At 32.5% G+C, this 24,319-nt stretch overlaps 1 protein-coding gene across 1 annotated transcript; it reads right to left on the bottom strand.

Annotated features, from left to right (window-relative positions):
- Positions 1 to 13,026: 13,026 nt before the first annotated feature.
- LOC134276573 (plasminogen-like) lies at positions 13,027 to 22,476 on the bottom strand. Its single transcript, XM_062758814.1, has 6 exons — positions 22,467 to 22,476; positions 22,192 to 22,302; positions 18,590 to 18,826; positions 18,396 to 18,483; positions 15,577 to 15,719; positions 13,027 to 13,148 (listed from the first exon to the last, which is right to left on the bottom strand). The coding sequence occupies exons 1-6, from the start codon at positions 22,474 to 22,476 to the stop codon at positions 13,027 to 13,029; spliced, it is 711 nt and encodes a 236-aa protein (XP_062614798.1).
- Between the last annotated feature and the right edge of the window lie 1,843 nt (positions 22,477 to 24,319).

The following is a 24,319-nucleotide window of genomic DNA, read 5'->3' as shown; positions in this document are numbered from 1 at the left end:
GTTGTCTGGCGACCCCAAAGTTGATGTTGGAAATTCATTTATTTGACCACTGTGGCCAATATATGCCATACAATAAACATTTAGCTTAAAAAATGTGTTTTTAATTTTAGAAATTCATAATTAATGCTACAAATGCAAGCAATTGGTATTGTGTATTGAATTGCGGGAGTCTGGGTTGGATAAGTCATTACTGTCTTTAAAAAAAAATATATGTACCATATATTTTAATGCAACTATCAACTAACCGTTACATAGAAGTGTGACAACAAAATATTTGTCTTAGTTTTTTCATGCATATAGGCCGATGTGGGTTTAGAAGTTAATTGATTATGCAAGTCAAGCCTTATTAATTAGGTGCTTTAGATTTTAGATTTGAACGGAGGTAGAATTTTTGTAATTAAAGTTTCAGAGAGAATTTATATGTTTGGATTTTTTAATTATAAAAGATCTTACAGCGTTGACAAAATGTTTAAAGTGTATCACGTTTAAGTTCAATCGATGCTATGTCGGAGAAAAGTTTACTGTGTCGGACGCAGCACAGTAAAACAGCTCAAGGAGAACACTGCAGGTACATGTAAATGTGTTAATCAGAGCGTTCGACGCGTTTTCTCGGCCTGCATACATGCATATCCAAACGTCTTCTGCTGTACTTGAATGCATACGTGTCAGTGTGTTTCCACATGGCGAAGAATGCATAAAAATACTTCTCACTATATAATTCTAGTTCTGAGTTTCTTCGTTTTAAAATTCACATTTCCTTGTTTTTTTATTTATTTAAAAGCTATGACTTTAGGGATGTGTAGTCGACATATAAGCTACAAAATCAATAGACAGCTTTGGTGTTGCAGGTCCAGAGAAGAACATGTTGTTCCGTGCCAGCATTTCCTTACCCCTTTCCAATTATCTTTATATACGAGATATTCTACTCATTTTTTGAAGTAAGAAGAGTTAAGTATGGTTTTAAAGTGAGTTTATTTGCAAATATGTACAAGTCACTTAGCTGCATTACATGTTTCATTATGTATTAAGTGAATATATTAATTTTTGTGTACAATAAATATTCTTTACAGATACGATTCGTCGTTCTCATTGACGTAAAAAAGTGACAATGCAAGATTCAAAGTAATTAAGTAATTTCAAAGTAGTACAAATGTAACATTCTGTCAGTAGTATTGTAGCTATTGTTTGAACATTGGAACCGAAGTAAAATGATTATAATATGGATTTATTGTATACTAGGCAAATGGCAATCTCTAAAAGGTGAACATTTAATTACATTTTAAGGAAAGATGATACAAACAATTTATTTTCTTTAGAAGGACTAAATATTATGTCACAAGTTTAGAAAAGTGGATAATGCTTAGAATTTTTCCTCCCACGGAGTGAAAAATAAAATAGTCTTGGAAAATATTACTAATAAGTCAATAAAAAAGGAAAAGCAAAATGACAAGAAATCAGCAATATCATATAGATTGATTTTTACCATTTTGCTTTTCCTGATGAAATTTACCTCGCTTGGTATACATTTCTAAAGTTTATATAAAACTTCTAGCACCAATGTAACACATTCTAAAATTTGTTTCCATCGGTAAACCTTTACTGAGTGTGTTTTGTCCATATTTGTAAGTTTATTGAAATGTTACGTTTATTTTTCAAGTCTATTTCATTTTCAAGTTCTTAGGAGAAGAAATTCAAAGAATTATTTACTTTTTCTAAACTTGTGACATGATATTTAGTCTCCTCCAAAGAAAAAAAAAGTTTGAATCATCTGTCCTTAAGTACAAAGTATGAGAAAAAATGTTTATTTTATGAAATTATGCATATTTAGCAATTTTATAGATAATGAAATTAAATTTACACAACAAACAAGCAATTACAATATGTTATTGATAAACATTCCATAGATCCTAGTTTAAGTAAGAAGAAGAGGTGTATGATTATATATACAAATAGAGGACCAGACAAATCATTCTACTCTGCTTGTACAATGTGCCACAAGTGAGCCGAAGACAGAAGAGTCGTTACTAAGAAACAGTGCCAATCGACTGTATAAACAACTATTCCCCACGATTATTTAAATTCAAGGCTATCTGACACTATTAGCAGCTGTTTGAACGCCGCTGTAGTAAAAGATAAGGGTGTACATTGTTTTGTCATATCCGTGTGTCTGTCTAATTACTTTAACTTTAACCTTGCCCATAACTTTTTGATCTACTACAGCTATGACATTTATATTTCACATTTGTACTCCTTGTGACAAGCCCGCAATACTTTTCCATTTCCGATTTTTTTTTTTGGTGAAATTTACCATATTCAAAGTCTTATTGAGAATAAAGTTATATAATAGCGTTTCCGCCTATTCTCTTTTTAATAATGTCTCTTTTAAATCATTCCAGGTAAAGTAAACTTTGGTTCCAATATCTTTTCTATTCATCAATCTCTTGGTGTTTTTTATGTTCAGGGCTGCTACTGTACTCTTCATTTTCCTGCAGGTCATCATTACCTTGTGTCGTAGCCGTACTTTCAAAGGAATCATTTATCAACTCTGTGTAGGGATTAACATCCATATAAGCTCTTTCGTTTGAAGAATGTATGACATTTAGATAGTTACCCTCCACATTATTAGGATCCACATAAGACCCTACACGCATTCGCTCATCATTTGGAGTTTCGTGTTCTTCCCTTGATACATTCAAATGTTCATAGCCTTTGTCTTTTTCTTCAATAGTATCATAATCGGGATCATTGTAAGGATCATTTGAGAAGGCAGCGTTGGATACATATGGATTTCTTTCTGTTCTCGGAACACTACGGAGGCGTAGTTCTTTACGTCTGTCTTTCAAAAGCATTTTTCTGTAACAAGATATCAATAAACATTGCTACACGTAAATAAACTGACAATGTTTTAGCTCATCTTTTGCATGTATCCTATCGGCGTTTGCCATGAATATTTTGTTGGTCTGTAAAACGTCAGCATCAGCTTGAATAGAACTCAGAATGAACAAGGGACTTGGGATTTGCGTCTTGCTAAAGTGTGCCTGATCGTTTCCCTACTACATGTACTTTTTTTTTTGACTATCTTATTAAAGTTTTATTTTCCCATGTTTACTCTTCATTATGTGCAAATCCATCAAAATGTCGTCAGTATGTAATTTTAAAAAAAAAGCTGTTGAGAGTCATTTTTTGATCATTTATTTTTGTCATATTTAATTATTTTATTGTGTAATACATTGATTTTTTAAAATCATCTTCTTAACAAATAACATAAACAAAATAATAATAAAGTGGGAAATTGAAGAATGTTTAGCTCTTGTTTTTCAAATGCATAGATTCCACTCTTATTGTTTTATTTTGTACTTGCGATATGATCATATAATGGCACATATTTATAGAGACGGTGAGTCTAAGAGGTAATTTATATATTTATCGAATCCATCATTAGAATGAATGAAAATATTAGTTCTTTTAGGAGCTATTCTATTCCGTAAAGTTTTAAAATTTATTAGAATTGTGTCTAAAGAAAATTTTCTACAACTATAATTGAAAAAAATCCAAAAAACCAAAAAGCAAAGAAAAAATGCAATAATTGCATTTATGAATTGATGGGTTTGATACATACCTCATTGTTAATAAGCTAAAAATCAGGATACCAACAAAAAGCACAAAAACTGAGGATCCTATGGATACTGTAAAAAAGACGAGTTATTGATAGGAATAGATTTAACCCAATAGCAACATACAGGGTGTCTGAAAAGAAAGTTAACACTTTCAAACGTTTAGAATGCCGCTTTAAGGTTGAGGAATTTATATCAAAATGTGTACACATATAATGCAAAGACGTAAGTTTAATCTGATAGCTTCATTTAATTAATATGTCAAAGAATATTATTTTAGCAGCAATTTAAGGTAAGTCACTCCTGAAATTTGTTATATCAAGGATTTTTTTAGAAGTATATTTAGGATAAGTACTCATAAAGTGTAACTCAAAATCGCAAAGAAAATAGGGGGTCAGTGTGCATCCTACTGATCTACGGTACATTTAAGTTGACCTTTTTGCACTTAAATTTCATCTCTTTGGTTAATTAATTTAACCCTTATTATATTTGATTAGATGAAAGCATGGCAATAAATATAATCTTATTTTACGTAAAATAGTTTGAATAATATTTATCATTAAACAAATCTTGCAATTAATGCGCATAATTATTGTGTGACCTTTTTGCACTAAAAAATAACATATTTGGGGTTTTAAAACTTAATACTAGGCAATAAAAAAATTTCTTATATCAAACTTTTTACGACTTGAGTTCTGATCAGTCACAAGTATCGAGTAGTTTAAAATAATGAAAGAAAAAGGTGGGGTCAGTGATGTAAATTTTGAAATATTTGTCAAAATATGTGTTTCAGGCAAAAAATGGTGTAAATTTGACCTGGACTTCTTTAATATATTTTCATTTTTTGGAAAAGTTTGTTGAGGGAATGTGTAAAACATAGTCTAAAAATATAAATTAAGATCTATATTAAATATTTTTAGCAGTATCAAAACGGAAAATATTCTCCAAGTAAAAGTATGCTAGGCTAAATTTCGATTACATTAAATTTGATAAATGTGCAGATTTGCAGAATTTTCTGCTTAATATCCTTCCACCAAAAGAAATAGTCCCTCATAAATCTTGCTTCTTTGTAAATTTTTGAGCAGTTTTTTCATTGAATGTTAAAAAATTTACATTGTTGAATTTCCATATGTTATAAGAATTGAATTTTAATAAGCAGTTTTGAATTAAAAGCTTCTGCGTGAATTTTTCTAAAAAGCTGACGAGTGACTAACCTTAAGTACAAAGTACCAATCTGTCATTTCAATAATTAATGACGTTCTCTAGGTGACGTCCTTTCACCAACTTCCCTTCTCTCACTCGCACTTTGAAATTATTAATGACATTTTTACACATTTCTTCGCTGATCTTCTTTACTTCCCGTTTGATGTTTGACAAAAGCATATTCGTGTCCACCGGTTTTGGTTTGTAAACGGAACACTTAAGGTATCCTCAGAGAAAGTAATTGCACGGGTTCAAATCGGAACTGTGCGCAGACCAAGATTGTCCAGACTCTTTCACTTCTGGGTATCGCCGGGAAATCACCTTGTTTCATTGAGATACTGTAAATGTATTATATTTGGCGTGTACGATATTAGGCGGAAATTGAATTTTCAACAAGTTGGCGTAGATTTGATTTAGCGCTCTTTGAATGTGCATGAACCTTTATACTCAAAAAATTTAGCGATGTACTTGATTTAGCGGAGGCTGCTTTCCGCGAAAGGCGCTAAAAAGAATACACAACCAAATGTAATACGTTTACAATAATCTAATACAATATTAGATGATGTGCTGTAGCACCGTCTTGCATGAACCAGACATTTTGCATATTTGCTGTTCGTTTTCGAAGTGCGGGAACGAATTTGTTTTTCAGGAGTGACAAGTATCGTTGTGAATTAACAGTGTCCGTAAACACGTAAAGGCCGATCACTCCATGTGACGATATGGCACACCAAACAGTTAATTTTTCGCTATACAATGGTCTCTCCGTGTAACAATGAGGCTGTTCATTTCCCCCAGAGTCGCATGTTTTGTTTACATATATTTCCAGATAGGAGGAAATGTGATTCGTCGGAAAACCAAACATTTTGAAATGCATCTGCGTAATTGTCAGCAATGTCAGCAGCCCAACGACAAAAATCAATCTTTGAACCTGATCCGAGATACTCAAACTCTGCTTTATCTGAATTTTGTATGGAAAAAGTTTGAGATCCTTCCTATATATGTCATGAACAAAAGTTTTAGGGATTCAAGTCTCTGAGGAGGAACGTCTAACTGATTTCTCTGGACTGTTGGAGAGCATTTCTTTAAGCGTACTCACATTTTCGTTGCTCCGACTTGACCTTGGCCGACCTGCTTTTGGTGCATCTGCTACTGGTCCTTGTCGCTCGAATTTAGAAATAATTTTGTAGACATGTTCCTGCTCACATTACAATTCTTAAAATGAGATCCAAACCTTTGCTTAACGTCTGTTACACATTTCGTTTCATAAACTTGTCTGACGATAAAAATACGCTGTTCTGACGTTAGTCACGCCATATTGAAATACCGTTTAATTAAAATGACGTCATAATGTCGGGACGTAAGATTTAGTGCAGCATTTTTTTCTCATAGTAAAAACTTTCGTTTGAGACCTTTCGAATGATATCAGTTTCATAGAAGAAGCTTTAGATTTAGCGAAGTTATCAAAATGTAATACTGTTAACTTTCTTTTCGGACACACTGTATTGAACAAAAATATCCGTTCAGCATCATTAATATTTCTACATATTGAGAAACTTTCAGTTATTCTCAACTTACTAAACAGCTGTGCTTGATTTAATTGTTCTGTCGTGTCCTGGTCTACGATTTGTGAAGTTGGAGAATCTATTTTTAGTAAAGAAAACTATATTTATGAAATATGCGATAATTAACAATAATCATGCTCAATATTCCAAACAATACAGATTGTTAACGCAGGAGAAATAGACCTCTGAAATCTGGGGTAGTCTAATCGGAGACAGCCATCACACGCAGAAGAAAGAAGTAAATTTAAGTCATCATATTTATTGTATATATAAAATTAGATGTTGATTTGTCATTAATTCCTTTCGCCAGTAATTTAAAATCTTCACTACATGATAATGTATACATGTCAATATAAATTAACATAAATTGTAGATTTTCTTGAAAAGATTTGTTTCATCTGTTTTCTTATGTCTAAATCACACCTGTACACCATCGATACCCCACCATATCTTTGGGGGCTATGATTTGAACAAATCTGAAACTACACTACCTGAGGATGCTTACATATAAATATCACTACTCCTGGCTTTGCTGTTTTTGACAAAAAAAGGTTTGAAGATTTTTTCTCTATATCTCCAATAAGAACTTTGATCCCCCATTGTGGTCCCACCCTACCTCCGAGGTTTATCATTTAAATAAACTTGATTCTACAAAACCAGATGATACATTTATATGAATATTAGCAATCATTGCGATATATATTTCGATGCAAAACAATCATGAATCTTCACCACCTAGTGATATTGCCATATCTAATAACACAAATCATGCTTTTGCGGTGCTAGAAAAAACGATTTTCAGAGATTATTGCTATATATGTGCGCCTTTGCAAAACTTTGCAAAATTTTAAACGCCAATTGAGGACCTACCCTACCTCAGATGTTTTGATTTCAATAAAACTTGAACTACCCACCAGAGGATTATGACACATAATTCCTGCATGGTTCATTAGAAGAAGATTTTTCAACTGTTTCCTATATATTTATATGTAAAATTTTGATCGGCCATTGTGGCCCAACCATACCCCAAGAAATCATGATTTGTGCAAACTTGAATCCACACTTTGTGAACCTAAGAATAATTTAACTCGAATTTCATCTTTCTTGAGAAATGAGTTCTTGAGAAAAAAGATTTTAAAGTTTTTTTTTTCTCATATACTCCCATGTAAAACGTTTTGCTCTTCTGGCAACACGAGTTCATATTTTCTTGCCTATTGGTTCTTGTAGAGAAGATTATTGATATGCCAGTAATTTTTCACTATTTTTCTTAATTTCTCCCCCCCCCCCCCCCACTTGGCAATGGGTATGAGTCTCCTTTTTACCCTTTTAAGAGCATGAATTCCCTTTACCAGACAATGGTTTGTCTTAAGTTGAAATCGGCCCAGTTGTTCTTGAAAATAAGATGAAAATTTAGAAAAAAAAAAATCGGCGATGACAGGCAACGGACAAATTTTGATCAAAAAAGTTCAAGAAAGACTTCGGCTCAGGTAAAAATAGTAAACAGTGACTGTTCTTAACAATAAACAATACATTTCTGTAAAAAAAAAGAAGATATAAAACATCCGTAAGAACCCTAGGAATTCCAGAGGTGGGATGAAGTGTTTTGCAGGAGTAAGTATCCCCTGTTGATTGATGACACCTGCCGTAAGTCCTATGTACTTATCAAGTAGACGGAACATTTCGTAGTCGAATTCAGTGTAAAACAAAGGTTAAGCAATTAATTTAAGACATAAGTTAGTAAAAATACTGCTCAATAATAAGTTGTATTTCCTTAGAGGGCCATGGTAACGACCATGGAATTTATGAAATGCTGACTTTTAACAAGTTTGTTGAAGTTCCAATTATATCACACAATCTGTCAGTTTGTCCGTCCCAGTTTAAAATTGATCGTACCTCAAGTCTTAGTTTATTTGATCTGCAACAGCACGTACTACAATTTCTTTTTACGAGTTTATCTACTGACAAACAAGTAACAAGTTGGTACAACAATATAATCTTAATCGTTTAAAGAACACATTTAGTAAATACTTTGGTTGGTACAATGAATATGTTGGCAAATAAAATCAGTCGTTAAGTCGAATGACGACTGGCGTCTTTCAGACATAATGGTAAACTATTAGTTTATCCAATCATGACAAGGAACACCCGTCACGCTGATAGATTACGGCTTACCTTGAATATCACATTCTAAGTCACAACTTTTCTGAACTACAAATGTTCCATGATATGATGTCGTTTAATTGAGGAATAACCTCTACTTTCTTTTATTTTGGTTTCATAGTGTGATCAATCGAGTGGCTTTTTTGATAATTTGCACAAACACCTAAGGCGTTTAGGCATATATATCATTATAATAGTTACTTGATCCAAAGGGTCGTATCACGTCGAGTTGACAGGCGCGGATCATCAGATCATCAGAAGCGTCGAGTTTGATTTGATGATCCGCGAATGTTAACAAGACGTGATACGGCCCTTCTGATCAAGTTACTGTTTTTAATGATAATTTTACTATATACCTCCTTATAACTAGCAAAATATAGTAAAAAAAACTTTACTGATCAATTGTATAATATTTGTCAATAAAACAAAGAATACTAAAGGGGGACTTTTTTACGCACAAGAAAAATAACGTCATGTTACGTCATACTATGTCATTAGTTTCAGAGAGTGGTGATATGGATTCAGAAAACCACAGTGTGGTGATCCGGAAAATCGGATCACGAAGTCATGCGATTTTGCAAATTAAACAGGAAAATTGGTTGATACACATTAAGTATATAATAAGTTAAATTATCACGCAAGCCAATCAATTGATCATCGTTTTGAAAACTAAAATTTGGACAGTTTTTTTTTATACATTTGCATGCCATTTGCAAATTGCACGTGCTACAGACCCTACTCCTTCCCATTATTCCTGTCCCGCAAATGATTTTTTTTTTATCGATGAGCTACTAGATGTATGTAGAAATAAAGCATTTTTTAGAATTTTGAATTTTATCTCCTACAAAGACATTTGAAATGTAAATATAATGGAATATGAATTCGAGTTACTGCATGCTTTAGCTGTATGGAACCTCAACGGAAAAACGTCACAAGGTTCATGTCTTATATCACACTGCATTATTAAAATTTTTAACCCGCTGTAAAATTCTTGGATGTCTTCTCTTGTTTTAAATCTGAGCATATCTTAGTTTAAATGAACATAAAAAAATTACGTTGTTCAATTTATCCGCTTTAAAACTATTTTCTTTCAGTACAATATTGCAAAACCCAGCCTCTGAAATGATCCCGTTTACAAAACAGTGTATGTTTAGAAAAATAATTCTGACGTCATAAGCATCAATAAAAAGCTGTCAAGACTTATTTACTAAATATGAATCAATATTCAACCCAAAGAGATTTTCTCATAATATACTGAAAGGAAAAAGAAACGGAGGGTAGCATCATATTCGATAAAAATTTTACCGTATGACCGAAAATTACGAAAATTTGTCAGAAGAGATATTTAGTTACTATGCACCAAAATCAGTGTTCAGAATTACTCAACCGTAAAATGTATGATGTCACATAGGAAGAGCGTTAAAGAGCCAAAAACACGTGCAATATGATGACGACGAGTTTGTCGAAAAATATTGTTGCATTGTTTGATGCACCTGGGGTATGCACATCGCTTTTCAATGTTTATAGACAACATGAATATCTTCCAATCTTGGTACAGTTAACAGAAGTTCAATGGGGTCTTGTTATCGAAATGCCTAATTAATGAAAAAGGCAACAACGGTTGACGAAGCAGTATCTTGTAAATTTTCCTCCATAAAACTTGTAACCCGTTATCAGAAAGGGTTTCAATCAACCGTGACGATGACGTTAACGCGAAACAGAACCATATTACGAGCGGGTTATTCCTCCTGTCATCTCTTAAATCTCAACCGTACTACCACAAAAGCTGCGATTTATACAGTAGACTATTATGATCATTATATTCACACGAAAATTGAAAGAAAACAATTCAGCAATTTGGTTTTTTGAGCCGGTCAACTTACTGTTGTATTCCTTTCACTGGCGCATGCGCGTGTCGTTTGACCTATTTTTCTGCGTGGTTACCCATGCCCAATATAGCCAGGGTTTGAAAGATAAACACTCTGATGAAATTCCATGCAAATGAAGAAAACGGCTCTGACAGATGCATGATGGAGACATTGAAGATAATGAGAGTTTTCAGTTTTCAATTTTTTGGGGGTATGATCATATGAGCTTCCGTAACTCATGAATTATTGGACAAAATCAAATGTTATTTTGGTTATATTTTTTTGAAAGATCTTAAGAATTAGATAGGAATGTTAAAACCTATTATAGGAAAATAAATTTAATTCACCTCAAATTTTTACCCTGCGTTTCTTTTTCCTTTCAGTATACTATTGTCATTGCAAAATCTATAACGTGCAATTAATACCTGCTGTCGACATTGGAAACTCAGATATATTTGACATACCTAAAAAACACCAATTGAAATTAGCATAATTTTTTAAACAGTAGTTTAGATCACATTTGAAATAACAAAATAATTTGTTTAAAAAACGTTTTCATTTAAAAAGCAGTTACTTAGATAATATACCACGGATACGATATGTGTGAAAAACGTTTTTTAAGAGACATTTATTGATTCAAATTGTGATAAAAAAAAAACATATTTGTATTGGACAAAACTGTTGTTGGATGTTTGAATTGTGCAGAATTTATGAACAGATAAAAGTTGCATTTAAAAGGAACAGTAAAGAGTGTTCTTTTACTATGAAGATATATGTCTCAATTGTTTTCCCCTAATATCAGTTTTAGGAAATTAAGTTGATTTTTTTTTCAACAACAATTCAAAAAGACTTAGATAAATAAATAATTAGAAATTTATCAGTCTGTTTTCTAGAAAAGCGAAGGTAAACAAAAGCATTTTCATTCTCATGTAAAATGTAAAGATAAGAACCGAATTTTGAAACTGATGATGAATTCGGAAAATATCCTCATTACTTATAATCTATAATTGTTAAAAAAAAGAATTTTCATAGCTGTGAGTATACAACTTATTCTTCTGCACGAAAACATTAGAATGTACAAAAATAGAAATAAAAGTAATCTTACAATGACTTAAATTGACAGGAGATTGCAATGCTCCATTTTGAAATAGGTCTACAACCATCCTTGCCATTGACGCTTTATCTTTTGTCGGACAAGTGACATTTGTCACGACATTTATTTTTGAAGTAATACAATTTCCTACACGTTGAAAATTACTGAAAATAAAAAATATAATGATTGATTTTTCATTATAAACAAATAGACTTAATTGCTGTAAGCTGAAATGTTATTATTGATTTATTTTTACTAAAAGGAAAAATAAAGGCATTGCATACTTTTTTAATTAAATCAAAACTATTATAAGGGTATTCCGTCTCCAACGGAAGACCCTTCTATTATTCTATTGTTTCTTTTTCACTTTCTTCTAATTAGGGTCTTCCCTTCTAAGTTTTATGGCCCCGGAATCAGGAATTCTGCGGCTATATAGATTATATAGTGAAAATACATTGAATCTTTGAAAATGTTCTTCTCTGCTCCTGGTTATTTAATAAACTATTAGTGTTTGGGGAACATATGACATTGACTTTTATTTGTAGAACAGATTCAATGAAAATATTTCCAATACATTTTTCTCAACATTTTTATGCACTCACGGTCCTGGGTTTAAAATGATGTCACGAATAGTGTTATTTTTGCAATCCAACTATAACAAGACAAAAATAGGCTTTAACATGGCATCTGGAAGAACAATTGCTTGAAAATTAGCAGTTTTCAAAACATGCTTACATGGCAGGAAAACGTGAACGTAATGATGTCATATATTTAAATTAATGGTAATTCGATCAAATTGATTGATTGATTTGATTGATTGTATACTGTTTTACGTCCCTCTCCAGAATATTTCACTGATATGGAGACGTCACCATTGCCGCTGAAGGGCTGCAAATTTAGGCCTATGCTCAGCACTTACGGCCTATGAGCAGGGAGGGATCTTTATCGTGCCACACCTGCTGTGACACGGGGCCTCGGTTTATACGGTCTCATCCGAAGGACCGCCCCATTTAGTCGCCTTTTACGACAAGCAAGGGGGGACTGAGGACCTATTCTAACCCGGATCCCCACGGGGCTTGATCAAATTGAAAATTACCAATAAAGGTAACAAGTAAAGAATAACCGGGAAAATTAAAAAATATATATATAAAGTAAAATTAAGATAATTATTCATTTTAAGAGACCAATGGTTTGATACACGTTGCTCTTTGGCTGAAAAATCGGGTACATACATTTATATACATGTAGTTTCACACGTAGGTTATCACCTCTTTCGAATTATTAACAATGAAGTGTAAATGAGATAAGAAATGTACGATGTATCATTTTCATTTGTTGTAATGTATGTTAATCGGGAAAACAAATCTTTAACTCGAAAGAAATTATACTGCAATGATTTCCGTATTACGTACGTTTCCTAGTTTCAGAAATCAATTCCATTTTTGAGTGTATTTTTGTACATAAAAATTTGTTTTCCTGTTCAGAGAAATAAAGAAACAATCGTTAGACGACAAACGTGCAAATAGTTACCGGCACAATGTCTCTGAAGTTGTCTCCTCCATGGGGTGTTTTACTATGCAAAAAAATGCCAAGACAACTACTCTTTCAAAAGATACCAAACGTGAATCTGCGCACGGAGCTTTAATACCTATAAATGTAACAAAAATTAGAATATTCTTCTGTTAATTCGTTATAATTTTGTAAGACATACTGCAGGTATGGTCATTATCTATGTTAACGCTTTTTCAAGATTTAAAATAGTTCAATTCCAAGTATTGAATTACATGGTCGTTTTGATTTTACTTTGTAAGTTATGTGCCTACGTACAACCAAATTTACATAGATGGTTCTGTCAGGAACATATTAATACTACTTATATATTGATATATTAATACTACTAATATATTAAAATATAATACGGAGTTTATATATCTCAATTGATTCGATATGCAAGAGCATACATTACGTATTTAATATTTCTAAAACGAGGTAAATTATTGGCAAACAATGTGAAGACATAAAATATCAAAAGCCTGCTTTAAAGTCATAATTTCGTTAGTCTTATGGACGATTTAATGACACTGTCAGCATATACAATAATGACCTTGTCAAAATCTACAATTTATAAGAGAGGTCAATGCTGACTTAAGTTTTTCATACTAATTGTACGTAGGTCAATTCTTTTTTTCTATCTCAAAGGCTAGATCATGAGTTATCAGAAATCCATCTGGATGTAAACAAAACAGTGATGTTTTCCAACTGACTTAAAAATCATTTTCAGTGATTAATATCGAGGGTACTTTTGCATAATTCTGTACGTCTTTAAATGTGCACATGTAAACCTGAATTTGTAAATTGTAAATCATAATTTGATAATTTTTCAAATGTTCTATTACAAAATTAATTTGACAAGTGCTAAATGTAACTGCAAGTTTTGCCGATGTTCTCATGTAATTCGTACACTTCCGATTTGTCAAGTTGTGAAATGTAAATTGTACTTCCGTGATTTTTAAATTAAGCAAGGTTGCATTAGGTTAATCCCTATTTATACGAAAGGGACCCTTTGTGGGTGACAAGTTATTCGTTACTTAACAATTAAATCTTTACCCCAACTCGTCTCACCATGAAATTAAAAAAGGGCTGATGAAATGTTTAAAATTAAATGTCTGCCCGTAAGACTGTTTGTAAATAATAATATATAAGCAGGGGTATACTCTAGTAAAAACTCCCAATGACCCTGAATAATTTTCAATTTGGATATTTTTAAAAGCCTTTTCTGAAGTGTTACATGTTTACCAGCAGATTCGGAAGGAGGGACTTAGGGTTGGAGAGGTCTGGACCTCCTCGGATTTTCAGTTATGAGTTTTCTACAGTAAAATAACCTTGGACCCCCTTTCAGGAGTTATAGACCTCTCATAAATAAGTAGAAGTGCTATATATACATATTTGAAACAGTGAATCAACGAGAAATGTCCATTGACACCCCCTACACACACATGAAAAAAGGTACTAATATTTTGTGTTAGGATGATTTTTAGTTGACACGCCCCCTACCCCTCCATTAGAAAAATATCCTGGAACTTGAAAATGTATTACAAGACCCATTTCATGTCTAATTGGTAAAGTACATATTAGTTTATACACTGTATAAACGGAAATTTTAGATTAAAAAAATCGTTAATATGATCATGTGTTATAAGTAAGTATATTTTCTATCTTTTTTTTCAAAAGAGGTCGTCGCCTGCAACATGGCGCAGTGGTGTAGTAGTTAGAGCGTCTGCCCCAGAGTCGGAATACTTTTTTGTTTGGGTATTTTGACCGGTTGGACCCCGCCCTCTTTGAAAATATTACGAGATCCGCACCGTTTTCTGTACATACAAAGAGCGAAGTTTTGTGGTTAAATTCAGGGATACCCTGTTCTTATTTGTAAAGAGCTTAAGAGACCGTTTGAAGGAATACTATGCATGCATATTACAAAACTTAGTTGCTTAAGGATCTTTTAGCTTTGAGGTGAAATAACCCGCCATCCTTATAGCGCCCTATTTCTTCTAAATATGCAACCTTGCATAATTTACAAATCACGAAAGTACATTTCACAAGTTGACAAATTGCAAGTCTACGAATTAAACGTGATTATTGGCATAATTCTTACTAACATTTTTCCACTTTTCAAGTTATGTTGGAAAATTAACAATTAAGAAATTGAGAAAGAACAAATGGCAAATGATGAAAGATTACAAATTAAAGTTTTAATGTGTAAATTTTTAGAATTACAGAGATGGAATTTTGAACCATATAGCTTTCCATAATCTTTGTCATGTATTGCAAATCATTTATTTTGCATAATCGAATGGCACAGTGGAAAGAAGTTGTGTGAACTGTAAATATTGTTGTTCAGTGTGGTTAGGGCATTTATCTGTAAAGACGTCTGGTCTTTGGAAATTATCGAAGGGAAATGATGTTCCCGAATGTTTAAATCGCACAAGTATTAAAAAATAAATCTTTGCATATTTCAGTATAATTATATAGTTTCATATACATGACCTCGTCAATGCAGTAGAAAAAGAGTTACTTACACTGGGAGATTGACCTTCCCATTAACCTTTCTAACATATCCTGTCTTTGCAAAGCAATGGATCTTAATTCAATCCCAGAACATTGAATATCCGTAGAAATTTCAATTCTGTTCTTCAAACATCCAACAATTCTCCACAAGCGACTAAACGGAATAGATAAAGCTTGATGAGAAGCATATGGAGATAACGAACAGTATTCAAAATCAAAGTCCATAAAACAATACAAAATAGGAGCAGAGCAGACACAGACCTCCAAAACATCAGAGGTGGGATCAGGTGGATCAGTAAGCATCCCCTGCTGACCGGTCACACCCGCCGTGTGCTCATTGTCATGACCATGAAATAACGGGAAAATCCGTCATCAATTCAGTGTATAAAAATGGACTAACAATTGGTATGAAAAACGTCAGTAGGCAATTGTTTTTAAGGGGGCCGACTGTGGTTTTATTGTGTGAAAACTGCAATAGCAAAACTCTTCATTTTTATACCATATATAACTTACATTAACTTCAGTGTACCTTTAAAGTTTGGGGGAAATCTACTGTCCAGGTATTTTGAGGGACCGTCTCAAAATACAGGTACATTTGCTATAGGATTATATAGAAAAATGCGTATTACAAATACTACAATAGATAATTAGTTCAAACTATAATATTTGATGAGTAATACTACTTTATACAATTTATGTAAGAAACACAAAATTCTACGGTCTTGTTACCAGAGGGAGCATTTCAAAATGCAAAAAATTAACAAATTTCACTGTTTTTATAGAGTACTACAAAATATGACATACACAATGGATTCACATGAAAACATAATAAAAATAATGGAGATATTTTCAAATTTTTTTGTTTTAAATTTCAAGAGCGTATGTTTATCACTTTTTTAAATAATATTTTATCACCCCTTCCTTTAAGAGCTTCAGATGATAATAATGTCAAAACACACTGTAGCGACGTCAACCTATCTATCAATTGCAAAATCGATTAAAAAATCAATAATATCAAATTCTAATTACATTTTCAAACCTTTAATTTCTTTATTTGTTTCATTTTATTAACTAAGCGAAAAAAGTTGCATTAAAACAATAAATACGTTTCATTTTACTATGATGCGCGAAATATTGCTCAATGGAAACTACATTTGGCCCCCTTAAATATCAATGGTTCTTTGATTAAAATCTCCAGTTTGTCTTTCTTTCCAATAAAAGGGTTTTCATAGAAGTACAAGTCAAAGCGTTTCACCTGTAATTTAAAGCAGCAATGTGTGTTTTCCAGTTTTCAGCAGATCATGTATATTATTCTCGGGGCTGTGTTCTATACCCTAACATAGGTTTGTATTGTTTCTGGTTAATTATTTTTTCTATGATTGATTACTGTTTGTTTTATTAATATTGTTTCTTTTCAATTTTGTTACCTACATTATACCAAGTCTGTACTACAATAACACTTCTACATATTGAATAAGATACATACTTATTTTTCTCTTAACATTCAATGATATCTTGTTTTACCCATACTATAAATCATTTTATCATTTAAGTCATATATATTAAACAATCTTCGTCAATTGTGTATTTTTTTTTGCTTGTTTTTATAAAAGGATCAATTTTGTTAATATATACGTTACACTTTTTTGGTGCATGAATCAATGAATTATCGGGGAATCAACAAGACTCTTCTATTTAACTACTTATTTGTTTATGCTTACTTTATTTAAATTGGATCGATAATTAAAATATCATTCGGCAAAAATTTTAATTCAAGTTTATAACAGAGAATGAATGATCAGTGAAAGACAAGGTTAATGAACGTCTCGAAGCACCGTATTGCTAAAATATTTTAGCGGAAACAAAAATGGTACTAAAAGACTGTAAAATTCTTTTTCTGTGATTCTGTTTAGAATTGCCTACATGTGTCACGGGCGAATTGCTTAAATGAACACCTAAGACACTAGCTACAGTTTTGACATTGTTCTAATGGATTTTGCATTGTTTTATACCTAAAGGCAAATTTGTTTAGACAGTGATTTAAGTTTTTAACTGTTCACCCAACACATCACAATGGACCTTCTATAAAAAATGACAATTGAAATTTTTGATAAAAAAATGTATAATAAAATCTTATTTACTTAAAAAAAAAAACATTGATAGCAATTGAAAACAAATATTAAACGTCAATAACCTCAAATAAATTAGTGCTAAAATGAACAATCGAAATGAAGGTAGAGTTTCTTTTGCATTTTAAACTATCAATACAATACCATGGTTTTCGTAAAGTTATTAATAATATAATTATAATATGGAATAAACGACTATTATAAACTACAAAGTTAACTTGCCGTAAATATTGTGTCCATGATGATTTAAAAGGCTTCATATATTTTGATATAAAACATTAAATGAAGTCAGTTTACTGAGATTTCTATCTTTATATTCTTCTTGAAGAATTAAAAATTGATTAACACTGCATGCTTATTTAAAAGGCTTAATATATTTTGATATAGAACATTAAATGAAGTCAGTTAACTGAGATTTCTATCTTTATATTCTTCTTGAAGAATTAAAATTGATTAACACTGCATGCTTATTAAGCTTAGATTGTAATATATATAAAAAAAAATAAGATAACATACAATAGTATTTCTTACAGAGCTGGCAATTAATTACTTTAATTTGATGACTAGCTTTTAAATTAAAATAAATAATAAACGATCATCCATACTTTCATAAAGTAGTGTATATTTATGGATGCATTTTTTAGAATATTTGTCTTGATTCATGGATAAGTTCTTTTAATACAGAAAAAGTACAATCTTACCTGCAAAATTCAATACCAGTTGGTTCAGTAGCAAAGCACTGAGATGCTATTTTTTGAGTGTCAACAGATCTGTTTAGACATGGTGAAGCTAAAAGGAAGAAAAAAAATAACGATAATGAACCAAATATGCATACAAATAAATGATATGAAAACATTAATATCAATACACTAACATATAGTTAACAAGCACTCACAGCAAATGTCCACACCACAAAGTTCCCAGCGAACGCTAGAATTAGTAGTGAAACACCATGGTTCTTCTCTGTCAAAGTTTCTACAGTAGTTCTCTTGTGCAAGACTAAATATGAAATAATTATGTTCATGTGGGCTCTGCACATCCCATCTTTGACACAGTATCCCTGACTTTGTTACACGTTGTTTTCCTCTGTATAAGAAGCCCGGCAATCTACAGTCTTCCGGTGTGGATTTCCCTTAATAATTCAAAATCTTGGATCAAGTATATCATTAACGTATAGACTCATTATTATAAAATTATGCAGTTTGATATGTCATTGCCCTAATAATTTATTTTAAATGATGGGAGGTTTAAATAAGCCTAACACTGAATAAATAAATGAATTTTATTACCAAATTGAACTACCTCAATTGTATATGCGTGAACAAACATTTGTACTGCTAGCCAATTTGTCTCAATTTAAATTTTGTACTAAAGAAGATCGGCAAGTACACCGAAAAAAACTATAGATTGATAGCTTGACTGATTCCTGTTCAACGGCACTTGAGAGAAATAGATTACACCATATATCGGTGAAGAGCTTTAAATACAGACATTTATACTATTCTTAGAGCCATTGAACAGTGGGATTCTTCATTTTGCCGTCGCCTGATGTGACACGGAAACTCAGTTTTTATGTCTCTCTCGAAAGACTATCTATTGCCACACGTTTGGCAAGTGAAGAGTCCCTACTTACGGTAGGCGTCTTATGCATAGGTCACATTTAAGCTGATGGTCGGGCAACTCAATTTTTCTGGTCTTGTCGGCTGAAAGAACATGATCGGCCGACACGAGTATCGGACGACACGGAGCAGTCACATCAATTCCAAGGAACATCAATGACTTGGATAAATAACACAAAAAATCTTTTTTTTTTCTTTAAAAATCAGCAATATTTTTCATGGATATATGTTCAGAGAGGTGACCTGATTAATGTTTGCAAGGCAAAAATTTTGAAAAGAATTTTTAAAGATTGTGACTAAATGTTTAAAATGTGTGCACAATTTTGTAAAATATTGCATAAAAACGACCAGTCGCGCATATTTAAGCAGCAAAGAATACTTAAGATTTCTTTATATATTACAGATTAATAATTCATGTTATTTCCGTTCAAAGAATACATATCAATCCATCCATTAAAATTTTATTTGTTTATGTATCCTTAATAGATTAAAAATATTCAATCGTCGCCCGATCATCGAGCTCTGAACTGCGGTTTTATTTTAACCGTCGCCCGAAATTTTGGACACCCGGCCTTATAGTCCAACGACGGACGGCTGACTTCATAAACTGACCAACGAGGGTCGAACGTTGACCCACCGAGAATTTTGGGTCGAAGGATAACTACAATTGAGGAAATCAGCCACCAACGCTAAAAAAATTATAACTTGGACCGATGGACACAGAATTGATCGGCCGACAAAAAAAGGTCAAAATCAGGCAAGACAACGGCCGATGAACCGCTGACTTTCACCCGAAGAATCCCATTTTTGCTTGAAAAACAGTCGGCCGTCGGTCATTGTTTACTTGTGACTGGGGATTTAGTCTAAAGAGACACCCGGACAAAAACTGCAACTTCCTTATCATTCCAAAAATTAGAAATAAGAAAATCCAAAATCAATTTCACAATTTATCTATCAGTCACATTTTTCAGCAATGGAGCATATGATGAGAAACTAATGTGTCTTTTGATAATGATGGCGTAGCTACCGGTCGCATACCTACAGTCATCGGACGATGACTGAGGCTATTTATGCCTAGGTCACATTTCCCGGCCCGTAGCCTTGGACCGGTGGTAATCGTTGGTAATCCGTGGTGTTAGCGATGCCCCAACATCGGTCCACATCGGCCTAGTAGTCCTTAAGGTATCAGTCACATTATTCAGCGATGGGTATACGATGGACAAACAATGCGTTTTATGATAAAAATGGCGTGGTTGCCGGTCGGACTTACAAAGGCCCAGCGATGCATTGCTAATCGAAATACGATGTTCCCGGATAATCGGTCGATGTATAGTTCATCGCTCATACATTGGTGAACACCGTTCGTACATCGGTCGACTACGGGCCAATGTTTGGTCGAAAATTGACCGGTGATCGGCAGTTATCTGTTGAACACCACTCAACCCCCCGATGACCTCTGATTCAACGGATATTGGACGATGCTCAGCCATACATCGGCCGATCCTTGAAAGATGTGTTATTGATGGGTTACCGATGAGGGCCGATATGAGGCATCGTTGGAGACATCGCTGAATTTCAACTACGAATTATTTCCTGCCGATGACCCCACCGATTCGCAAAATGGCCTCAGTCACCGTCCGATCACTAGTGGTCCCCGGACGGCAATCATGCCATTTTCATAAAAAAAAAACGCATCGGTTTCTCATCGTATACCCTATCGCTTGATAATGTGACGGATACTTTAGCGAATCGGTGGGTGCGATTTTTAGAGATAAGTTGTAGTTAAAAATCATCGGCAACCCAGTCATTAACACATTTTTATGGATTAGCCGATGTATGGACGAGCATCGTCAAGTGTCCGTTGAATCTGAGGTCATAGGGGGTTAAGTGATGGGAAACAGACATCAGCTGGTCATTGAACGATGTTCAACAAATCACTGGACCATAGTAGACCGACGTACGAACGATGTTTAAAAAGGTATGAGCCATGAATTAAACGTAAGCCGATTACCTTGGAACATCGTTTCATGAATAGGAATGCATCGCTAGGCTTTTGTATTGTTATCAAAATACTCATTGGTTGCCCATCGTATACCACATCACTGGATAATGTGACTGATATTTTATGGACTAAGGCCAATGTGGACCGATGTAGGGGTATCATTTACATCGCGGATTACCACCGATTACCACCGGTCTACGGTCACCGGTCGGGAAATGTGACTCAGGAATAAGGCATTAGCTAAAACATTCTCCTATCTTTTTGTAAGTTCAATATTGTTTTCATGAATCAAATCATTGTTAAAGCTATTCGTCTATCTTGAAGCATGTGTACACAACAAAGGGAAGAAATGATTATTTCATCACATTAAAACTTTAAGATAAGTAAGTCTCATTGATTAACAATGAAGTTATACACTTAAAATTTCTCTTGATAAACTATAAGTGATAATAGTTTTAAAAACTAAATTGAAAAGAATCAAATCCATATCGATGATGTTTTTTCATTCAACAAAATAGAAATATGCTAAGTACAACGCACAAATCTTGTTCATGATGAAATGTTTATTTTCCTCACACTTTAAGCTTTGAGAAAAAAAATACACTGGTGAACTTCGGAAAGTATCAAGGAAGGATACATCAAATATTATAACTATTTTGGGGTAATTTGGAAGTCCTGAATGTTTATTCCATATATATTCTACCCTTGATATCTCGAATTAGTTTCCTTACTTACTGCTTTTTGTACACAGTCAGTGACAATTCTAATAAGTAATGTTATGTCCATTAATAATGAATTTGTTTGAGTTTAAGTCATTTTCAACGTATATAAAATGTCTCTAATAGGAAGAATATTTCTGAAACATATCTGCACTACCTGCTGTTACTGTACTGCTATGATCTGGAGAAGGTGTAGTTCTCTCTGATATTGTTACTGGGAACTCCGAGGGGACAATTGTTGAAATTTCTGGAGGTTCACTTGTGCTGTCTAAAAAAATCGGAAGATAAACATGTAATGCGATTAAATTCTATTCAAGTAAAATTAAACAAGGCACTTTTTTGTGTTTTTAGAAGAAAATTATGTTTTTTTTCCCTTTTGAACTATAAAAGTATTGTTAATTTCAGATTCCTATTTTCAAATGCTGGTTGGACACAAAGTCATTTTCAACATATATAAAATGTCTCTTATAGGAAGAATATTTCTGAAACATGTCTGCACTACCTGCTGTAACTGTACTGCTATGATCTGGAGAAGGTGTAGTTCTCTCTGATATTGTTACTGGGAACTTCGACGGGACAATTGTCGAAATTTCTGGAGGTGCACTTGTGCTGCCTGAAAAATCGGAAAATAAACATGTAATGCGATTAAATTCCATTCAAGTAGAATTAAATGAGGCACTTTTTGTGTTTTAGAAGAAATTGATGCTTTTTTTTCTCTTTTGTAAAAGTATTGTTAATTTCAGATTCTTATTTTTAAATGCTGGCTGGACACAAAGCTGTTTTTTGCAGTGAAGTGTGTAATGATGGTTCTGAAATATCTATTAAATTATTTCTTCTGAATTCATTCAACGAAGTGTGACAAATATAATTAATATATTCTGAAAATACGAGAAAAGAATTTTAACGTAAATCGACACTTTTTAGTAATATCTGGAAATTTACAACCATTTTAATGTTCTTATCTAAATATTTAATATAACGTTGAACTATTTGCTTAAATTCAGAAAAAGTTTAGGACTTTGAACAAAAAATATTGCTTATTAACTTTTCAATGCCAGAAAAATCACATTTTATTAGTGCATAAAGGTCAAATAATTGATTATGCGAGCAATTTGAAACTTTTTTCGTAGTCACAATTTTATCTTTTTTAAAATAGATATAGAGTTAAATTTGTCTTATGCTTTAATTTAATGAAAATATTGGTGGGAAAACTTTGAATATGTTATTTTTGATTAAGACAAAAATTTCATTTTAAAAAGGTCATATTAAATGCACTGTAGCGCCAAAAGAAGCTTATTGATCCCCATTTTTTAATTTCAATTTTAGGTAAGCTATTTATGCAAAATCTAAAAATATACTTGGCATAAAAGTTTAAGACTTGAAATATCATGATACAATGTCGTTAAACTGAAAAAGTAGTAATTGGATCAAACAGAAAAAAAAATTATCTAAAATATGACTTCTTTACCTGAGACAAAGTAGAGAGGGTTCCCCAATAGTAATAGATAAGCCATTATAGGTATATGTAGTTTACATGATTAACTTGGTAGTAAGATGACACACAGGGCGATGCATTGTGATATACTTCTTTTCCGGTTTCCTTTTAATGTATATGCTTCTATTTAAAGATCATTTAAATTTTATACATCCCTTTTTATTGTCACAAATATAGTAAATTAAGTCCAGAAAGTATTTCATCTAAATTTAGCAAAAAATTAAAATATTTTTGGAAATATTTTAAAATTTACTTTATAGACCACTACTTTTTTTTTAATTTTCTGAATAAATAGAATAACTTTGACCAATCTAGTTAAATTCAGCAAAAGTTTAAGACCTTAAAAAGATTTTTTGCTTGTTAAATTTTCAATGCCATATGAATCACAATCCGTGAGTGCAGAACGATCAATTAATTAATCATGATTTTGTTTTATCTCATGCTGTTTTTAATAAAAACATTGAATGGAAAACGTCGAAGATGTGATGTTATATCAAGGCACATTTTTTTTCCAAAAAAGATAATAAATAATGAGTTGTCTCAAGCGAAATGGGGCCTTCGTGACAAAAAATTGAAAATTTACTTTTTTTTACTTTCTTTGAAGAGAACGTCCGGCTGAATATTTTGATACCATTATTTGTTTGTTTTTCGAATAATATACCTAGAAAAAACGTATCTGAATCAAAATGATGAGTCTCTTCTTTTAGCGTCATGAACGTTGCGTAACGTCAAAAAATAACGTCATTTTCCTTGTAAAACACTACACTACATACATGACATTTTTTTTAAA

Source organism: Saccostrea cucullata, unplaced genomic scaffold (assembly GCF_032062105.1).
Source record: "Saccostrea cucullata isolate Sc308-1 unplaced genomic scaffold, CSIRO_AGI_Scuc_v1 ctg822, whole genome shotgun sequence".
NCBI classification, from domain to species: Eukaryota; Metazoa; Mollusca; class Bivalvia; order Ostreida; family Ostreidae; genus Saccostrea; species Saccostrea cuccullata.
Note: the sequence above shows the minus strand (reverse complement) of the source record. Positions and strands in the feature narration are given on the sequence as shown.